At 36.1% G+C, this 9116-nt stretch overlaps 1 protein-coding gene across 1 annotated transcript; it reads left to right on the top strand.

Moving 5' to 3' along the window:
• Positions 1 to 1510: 1510 nt before the first annotated feature.
• Positions 1511 to 6753, top strand: LOC142636417 (transcription factor MYBS3). The gene is made up of 3 exons (XM_075810635.1): positions 1511 to 2066; positions 5409 to 5617; positions 5965 to 6753. The coding sequence occupies exons 1-3, from the start codon at positions 1697 to 1699 to the stop codon at positions 6493 to 6495; spliced, it is 1110 nt and encodes a 369-aa protein (XP_075666750.1). The 5' UTR covers positions 1511 to 1696; the 3' UTR covers positions 6496 to 6753.
• Positions 6754 to 9116: the final 2363 nt, after the last annotated feature.

Below are 9116 nucleotides of genomic sequence, written 5' to 3'. Positions count from 1 at the left end.
ACTAGTGGTAATGTAGGTAGCTTTCTCAAATTTTAGCCCACATGTGTCCAACTTGATGAAGCTTCTTTTTTTTTTTTTTTGGTGCTGCCCTTGCTAGATTTTGGCTAAAAAGACTTGGGGTATTTTTAAGCTAAGTTCTTTCAAAAAAAAAAGAAAAGAAGCTAAGTTACAATTGTGGGAATATATTTAAGCTATAGTTGAACTCACCAAAAAAAGGCCTTGTGGATTGGTTTCTCAATGGACGGATGTTGCTAAAATGTTCGACATAGTGATTGCATCCTACTTTTTTTTTTTTTTTGGGCAAAAAAGAGAAAGAAAAACCTTGCTGTCACTCATGCAAGATATTTTTATCCAAAATGGCATGCACAAAACGTTTTGATGAGAAACAAATGGCAAAAGACAAAAGCAAGCCATCTGCGCCATAAATCTTTTGGTGATTGCTTGTAATCTATTGTTTTGTAAAATCCCTTTCAAATTGAATGCTTTTCGTATTCTGATAAGATTTCCAATTATTAAAACAACTTACAATATGTATACATTAACATCAGATTAGATGATAGCATGAATAATTTTCATTCTGAATGAAAATTAAACAACTATTTCTCTTCACAATCTTTCTTTAAATCGACTCTTCCCAAATAAATGTCCACAACTTCTAAACTTGGCACTCAATATTTATAATGACTTATGAGAAGGTGTACAACAACCACCAACTAAAAACAAGGACCAACATGCAATACTAATTACTGATTCCTATAGTACAATAAACCACCATCATAATTCCATTAATCTTTTTTTCTCATAAAGAACCATTAATCTTTCATTAAAACTTCTACTTTCTTCTCAAAAATAAAAGTACAAATTTTTGCATTAAAAAAAAAAAGTAAAAATTTTCATCTAATACAAAAAACTGAAGGAGGTAATGAATTTTTACTTTCATTTTTATTTATTTATAATAATTATAGAATTGAAAATTAAGTATTTACCTTCTAGACGTTTTTACTAGAAACAATAGAAAATGCCAACTAAATAATAATCAATAAATATATCTGCTTAATTACTATTTTATAGTTGATGACACATTTATCAGTACAACTAGTGTAATAAAATTGGGAAGTATTCTTAATATTACTCAAAATAAAAAAGAAAAAACAGGTCAACATGCTATATAATAGGAAAGAAAAGGAGAGAGATTCTTTGGTTTTGAATTGGAATAAACCTTTGTCCAAAACAAAAGGGGGGCCAAACTCTCCCAACCAAGATCTAAGAAAAACTCTTCACCGAAAAAACAGGAGACGCGTATTACAACGTTATCCTTATTATGATACACTTCCTACGAATTGGAGGGCAAAACCGTCATTTAATTAAAAACACAACGAACGAACCCCCGCATTCCTCTAATCCCTTAAATTAACCTTTTAATTATAAATCACACGTTTCCCATTTTGCCCTTTTCTCTCACTTCCCCAAAAATCCCAAATATATATAGCCATTTCTCTCTCTTTCTCTCGCTCTCTCTCGCTCACAGCCTCTAATCTTAAAAACTCTCTCTCTCTCTCTCTCTCTCTCTCTTTTTATCTGTCTCTCTCTCTCACTCTCTCTCTCTCTCTCTCTCTCTCTCTGTGTTTTTGGGTTCATATCTGAGTTGGAGTAATTGACTCGGGGTTGGTGGTGAGGGTGTGGGAGCGACACGGCCATGACTCGGCGGTGCTCGCACTGCAGTAACAACGGGCATAACTCCCGCACGTGCCCCAACCGCGGAGGCGGAGGCGGTGGAGGTGGCGGCGGAGGAGGAGGTGGTGGTGGTGGTGTTGGTGGGAGTGGTGGTGGGTTGAGGCTGTTTGGGGTGAGGTTGACAGATGGGTCGATGATAAAGAAGAGTGCGAGTATGGGGAATCTGTCGAGTGCGCACTACCACTCCTCGTCTTCCGCCGCCGCTTCACCCAATAACAACCAACATGACTCGCCTTCCTCCGACCCTCATGTCCACGTGTCCGATGGTTACTTGTCTGATGACCCCACTCACGCTTCTTGCTCCGCCAATCGACGTGGCGACCGTAAAAAAGGTACGCCACAATTGTAACCTATGACATCAGCTCCACCATGATTACTCTCGTCTATATATATATATGTTCAAGCACGTACGTTTTGATGGGATGTGGTACACAGCGTGATCATAACCATTATTTTTTAATATTCACTTTTTTATTCAAAAAATAGCTCTTTTTTTTTTTTTTTAAAATTTTTCATTTGAGATAAAAGATGATCATGTGGATATCTATGATTTTTTTTTTTTGATATGTGTGTTTTTTGTAGATATAGTTGGGAATAGGATTGGTATAAGTGGTGATTTAGGATAAGGTTTTTGAGGTTTGGTTCTGTTTATGAAAATAGTGTAAGTAATAAAATTTATCTTTTAAATTTTTGTTTATGGGTGTTTGAAGTTTGATTGGTTTGTGGTGATTTAGGATAAAGTGTTTGAGGTTTGATTCTGTGTTTGGTGTGTTTTACGTTTGACTAAATTTAGGTAGTAAATTTATGTGTCATCATTCATAGTAGTAAATTTCATTTTCATACATTTATTTTTATGTACTTATTTTTGGGCTTCTAAAATTTTGTTTGTTTTTTGCGGTAGATGAGCTGGTTCTATCACCTTTCGTCTCATTTTGACTCAGTCCCTTTTCACTTTTTTTTTTTGGAAGGGGAGAACGCAATAATTTTTCTGGGGGGTTGGCGGTGTTCATTTTTAGAATTATTTACTGCTTCATTGTCTTTTTCACCGCTGTTGAAAAGAATTCAAAGTGATTTGAAATTTCTGAGTGTTTTTTTATAAAAAAAAATTGCAAAAAATTGTTTTGTTCTTTTTTTTTCTTTGAAATTTTTTTTTTTAAAGTTTGCTTCAATATAGATGAAAAATGATGTGCTTAACTGCGGGTTTGTTGAATTTACTTTAATTTGTGGATGCCCATTAATAAGGCCCAGCTCAAATGACACCTTCTCCTTTAATAATGGGCTAGAGAGACTCAATGAGTACACTTACCAATAATAAAGAAAAATTCTGTATAACCATTGCAGTATGAATTTTATTAAAGCTTGTCCATGTTTTTATGCATTTGATAAAGAAGGGAAAAGTGCTAATCAAGGTAGGTTTAAAAAAAAAAATTGTGAAAGATTTTAGAAGTTTCTTTTTTGGACCACATGACATATTTATAATTATTTTCCATTTTGCTCTGCTTTTATTTTCTTTCTTTTCTATTCCCCAATACTTTTTTCTTTGTGAACCAAGCACTTAAGGACGATACTTTTTGTTTGGCATCCTTATGAATTGAGTTGTAATTGCTTCTGAGGCTGGAACTCTGGTGGCTTTGTAACTCTTGAAGTCAATACATTTTATTTTACGTTTTCAGAACATTATTTATAGTTAGCTCTGAGGTAGATTAGATATCACCATAGCTTGTTGAATGGCTAGATAAATATGAGTTTTGCAATGGCAGCCTATTTTTAAAAAGCACACTGGGTATCTAAGTTCTAACTGATGAGGGGAAGGTTGAATGTATCTTTTGTATTTCTATGGAGTTTTGTTAATTTACCATTAAGAACTACAGCACATTAGTGCTTTACAGAGAAATAATGTGCAACTTGGAGGTAAATAAGGTTGTTGGACATGTATCAAACAGCATTTGACAAAATGCACGGGCGGAAGAGTATTTTTAATGTGATTGCAGATCTTCAGTGGGTTTCTTATATATTTCTTAGATTGAATGGAAAAACCATAGCATTTGTCTCAATATACATAATGGACTAGTCATCAGCTTATTCTTACCTGGTCAATATTCTAATTCCACATTGGAACTACTTGTTCTTTAATATTACAATGGTCATTAGTAAAACTACCATCTTTCTAAAGTTTTAGTTAATCTCAAACTGTGAAGTTAAGTTCATTTTAGTTGGTTTTATCATAGAGTCCATAATAGTTCTTGAATCTTTTTAGCAAGTTAGGCATGGTATAGTGAAAAATAGGTATTGACTTCTCAAATAAAAGTGAAGAGTAAGTTATGAAATTTATCGATATTGTTTTCATTTTCTTTAAAGAGGATTATATTTTGGGATATTCAATATGAAATAAATGATATAAGATGGATGGAGTATACTTTTTGTAATATATATATATATATATATATATATATATATATATATATATATATATATATATATATTTTTATTTGGAGATAGGTAGATAGTAAGGGAGGGGAGGGGGAGGTGGTGTTTGAACCATAGACATTGGGCACCATAAATGATGCCATTATCACTGGGCTATCACTTAAACCCCTAGGGAGCTGCTATTTGTGAAGCCTTTTGGAGTCTTTGCCTACATTATATGTTTTTTATTATTGTAGTGGATAAGTTGTGGGTTCCAATCAGTTCAACTGGTAAAGTTTATTATTATTGACTAATGGACCTAGTTTCAAATCCCACCTATTCCAAAACCCAATTGGTGTCCTCCTACTCCAAAAGCCAATAGGTGTCTTAGCCTGATGGTGAATAACAATTATCATGGAGTAAATGCTATTGGGCTTAAATCCTATCGCATGTAAAAAGAAAAAATAAATTATTGCAGTGGATAAGATGAGGTTGTTGGTCCACATTTATGCATATTCAGTTCATTTATCAAAGTGAGTTCTATTTGTACAGAGGAACATTTGCTGTTTTCTCTGACCCTCTGCGCTGTGCATAGGGCCTCATTATAATTGTGAATTCTCAATCAACCGTTTAGTGTAAAGAAAACTTTCACATATACATAAATTTCATCATGACTGTTCTGCCATGTTAGAGGAGCAACTATTTGAATGGCCCTGTGGCCTATAACTTTACTGAACCCGTGACCACATTCTGCAACCCATTATTATGGGGGGACGGATGCTATTTGAATTTTGAGCTAGATCTTGTTAGTCACTATTGAGATGATTCCTGCCACACATTGCTTTGATTGTCTTGCATTATCCCATGTTTCTGTTTCTCTGACTGTTTTGGTGCATCATTAATAAGGTACCATTAGCTTCCTACCATACTTAAGTTGATCCTATTGTTTTGGCTTTGAAGATCAAGAGAATCTACTTTCTAGCGTCTACAATTCACACAGTGCATCAATCCATTACAACTGTTTCTTCTCTATATAGTTGCTTAACCTTCAAGAGCTCTAGTTGACTGGTTTTACCTCCTAACTTTGACCTGCTTATATTGAGTTATGGAGGATGTATCAAATGCTTACTCATTGAATGTATATATAGAAATAAGGACAGCTACCATTGCATTCTATAAATCAGTTATCTATCAAATCAACCTAGTTATTGTTTAAGTCCAATTGTCTTGTCAAAACATTTTTTTACTGTACTAGATTTTTTTTTCAGGTGTCCCATGGACAGAAGAGGAACATCGACTGTTCTTATTAGGCCTTCAGAAATTGGGGAAAGGAGATTGGCGTGGGATAGCACGAAACTTTGTTATGTCACGGACTCCTACACAGGTGGCAAGCCATGCACAGAAGTACTTTATCCGGCAGACTAATGCTAACCGAAGAAAGAGGCGTTCCAGCCTTTTTGACATGGTTCCTGATATGGTTTGTCTAGCTTCTTACGTTATCTTAGTTGTTTCACACATAAAGACACTGGAATCTCTGCACACAGACAGTCACTGCCAAATGCTTATAGGTTCTTAGTTAGCCCACGCATTCAGATTTTCCATGTTGTCAGTTACATCATCCATCATTTCTCTGAATTAAAATCCATAACTCAGCTGGAGAGAATATCAATTGTGATTATTGCATATTTTTACAAACATATATCATAATCTAATGAAAGAAAATGGTATGTTATTCTTGTTGAAGCAGGGCATTAATCATATGCGGTTTAATGGTGGCAGTAATAAATTCTTCTCATTGATTTTATTTTTGGTTATTGTTGTCAGTCCACAGACACACCATCTGTGCCAGAAGAACAAGTATTGCTGCCTTCTGCTCAGGCAAGAGAAACAGATACTGCAAACCCATTACCTTCATTAAATCTTTCCCTCAACTCAGAATTTGAACCTATGGAAGCCATACCTCAAGAGGAAGCCAAAGAATCTGATGAAAGTGTGACAGGATCAGGTGGAATGGCACCAATGATTCCTGAATTTTTCCCTGCTTTTTTAACTCTTCCTTTCCCAATGTGGCAACCAAATACAGCTCCTGTAGAAGAAGAGAAGGGTGCAGAGACATCACATCATCAGGTCTTGAAGCCAATTCCAATCCTTCCCAAGGAACCTGTCAATGTTGATGAACTTGTTGGCCTGTCTCAGCTTAGTCTTAGAGAGGCTGAGAGACTCCATAGAGAGCCTTCACCGCTCTCCTTAAAATTGATAGGTACGCCCTCAAGGCAGTCAGCGTTTCATGCAAATGCTCCAGTCAATGGGTCTGACTTAAACAAGGGTGAGAGTAGTGTGATCCAAGCAGTTTGAAATTGGGTGAAGAGAGCTGTATTAAGATCCTTTCTTTTTCATGAATTTGTACAATTACATCTTCACTAAGTCATGTTGGTTTATTTTTTGTTAGTACGAAGAATCGCAGTCTCTATAACATAGGTTAGTTCAACATCTTAGGCAATATTTATTCTTTTCAACTGTAAACAGCTAGCTGTTGAAATAATTGAATTGATTTGGCAAAAAAGTTCTGGTTTTTGTAGATGATGACCTATGATAGGTATATCCATTTTCGTACTTGGTTGTTCATGCAATCTTAGGCAAAGCTCTAACCCTTATTTCTACTGCTCTTATGGTAAAAGATTGCCAGATCCGGAGTATGTCTTTTAGCTAGTGAAGAATTCATCTTAAGGTCTATGACCCTATCTAATTACCACCACTGTCCTCCATGTTTAAGCCTAGCCCCAGGTCCTTGCTGCATTTCAGAGGCCCCTAACTTTTACATTTTATCAGAGGCCTTTGCTATATACCATCGGCTCCTCAGATCCCAAACTGTACCAAAGGAACAAATTCAAATGTATGGTGAATTTGTATTTTGTGTAGAAGGCATATACAGCTTCAATTTCTTCCTGGTACATTTGAGGAGTGTCTTAACTCGTGTTTTTACTAGGGAGAGATCCATTGCCACGAGGTTGGTAGCATCAAGGCTAATGGTGAATGCTGCAGCGGAAAGGAAATTGTGAAATACGAAAGAAGATCGGTGATAGGACTTAGGCAGTGGCCAAGAACAAAAGGGAGGGGGTGAAAAAGAAAAACCAAAATGCCACATTATAATGATATTATAAAGAAACAAATGCAGATGTCTTATGGTTGTTCCCTTATACTCTTTTAGTCCTTTTACAATCGTCTAAGGATTTAAATCATTTCTCCTTTGTTATAACTATTGAATTAAAAAAATAAAATAAAAATAAAAATCACCTACAATAACCAAATTAGATCTTTTAAACTAATCAGAAAATTTAATAAAAATAGAGATTAACTAGGAAAAGATTTTTGTTTTTAATTCTAATTTGAATTCAAACGGGAATCTAAGTCAACCAAGAGAGTAATAAGGAAACGATAACGTGCCACTGAGTTCCAAGAAGATTATCACTGGATGTACTAAAATGGGAACTTCGACATTAACAATACTTCTACTAAACATGCACCTCCCTCAGCTCCTCCCTCATAATATTGTGTGCTTACAATTTTCAATTTGGCCTTTCCTTTAGAGGCCGTTTGGTTTGCGAAGTCTTATAGGATTCTCATTGCATTCTGTGAATTTAACAGGTTGTCTATGTTTGTTTCCAGTTCAGACTCAAGACATTCTTGAAATGACATTACTGAGGACTCAGATTGTGGTGAGGCAGCTACTGGCCTTGCTTCGCTAATGAGTAATGACTACCTTATTGGGTAAGACTAAACTGGCTCAACTAACTAGCTGGGCCATATAGGCCTGGGGGCTCCAAATCGTCTTTAATTAGGCAAATAAACTCAATAAATTGCATTGAAGGTGATACACAGAATTCTCTTCAGTCTAGACAAAATAGTGGACAAATTAATTTAGGCGAAAATGCACTTTTGATCCCTACATTTTGGGTCAATTCCCATTTTGGTCCCAAAATTGATTTCTTTGCTAATGTCATCCCTAAAAAAAGAAAATCGTTTTTAAAATGGTCCTTTCCGTCAGGCTAGAAACGGAGAAATCCTACGTGGCTAACGGAATACCCTATTTGCTGACGTAGCGCTAACGTGGCTATTAAAATATTATTAAAAAAGATTATTTGGCATATTTTAAATGCCATGTCAGCATTTTAATTTTTTTAAATAAAGCCACGTCAGAAATTTTATATAAAAAAGAAATTAAATTAAAAAAAAACCTTAAATCTAATTTAATTAAAAAAACTTGTTTCTCAAAAAAAAAAAAAAGAAAAAAAAGGTGTTCTTCCCCATCAAACCCAGGAAGAACTCAAACCCACATTCCCAAAACCCAGGAAGAACTCAAACACACATTCCCAAAAAAGAAACCCAGCAACCAAACAACAAACACATACCCAGATCGGCAGAACCACAACAGCACACCACAACAGAAACAAAAACCCAAACCAACAGCACACCACACGGCCAAACCCACAAATTTGACCACCACTTCCACCGTCACCCACCAGCCACAACCCCAAATCACAGCAACAGAAAAAAAGAAAGATAAAAAAATCAACCACAACAAGAAATCACCACTTCCTCCTCCACAACTTCTCAAGAAATCACCACCATCCACAACAAGAAAAAAAGAACCCACAAACCAAATCAACCAAATCGGACCACGACTCCTACGATCCACGCTCCGACCCATGAACAATCAGACCCACGCTTTGATCCACCATTCGATCCACGCTCACGACTCCTTCGATCCACGCAGACCCACGAAGAGAGAACAAAGAACAGAGAAAGAGGGAGAGAAGAAGAAGCCTCCGCAACATTGGGTGCTGGGTTGGTGGGTTTGGGTCTCGGCGAGAACAGAGAAAAGAAAGAGAGAAGAAGAAGCCTCCGCGACGTTGGGTTCTGGGTTGGTGGGTTTGGGTCTCGGCGAGAACATAGAAAAGAGGGAGAGAAGAAGAAGC

Source organism: Castanea sativa, chromosome 5 (assembly GCF_040712315.1).
Source record: "Castanea sativa cultivar Marrone di Chiusa Pesio chromosome 5, ASM4071231v1".
Taxonomy (NCBI): Eukaryota; Viridiplantae; Streptophyta; class Magnoliopsida; order Fagales; family Fagaceae; genus Castanea; species Castanea sativa.
This window is presented reverse-complemented; position numbering and strand designations above follow the sequence as displayed.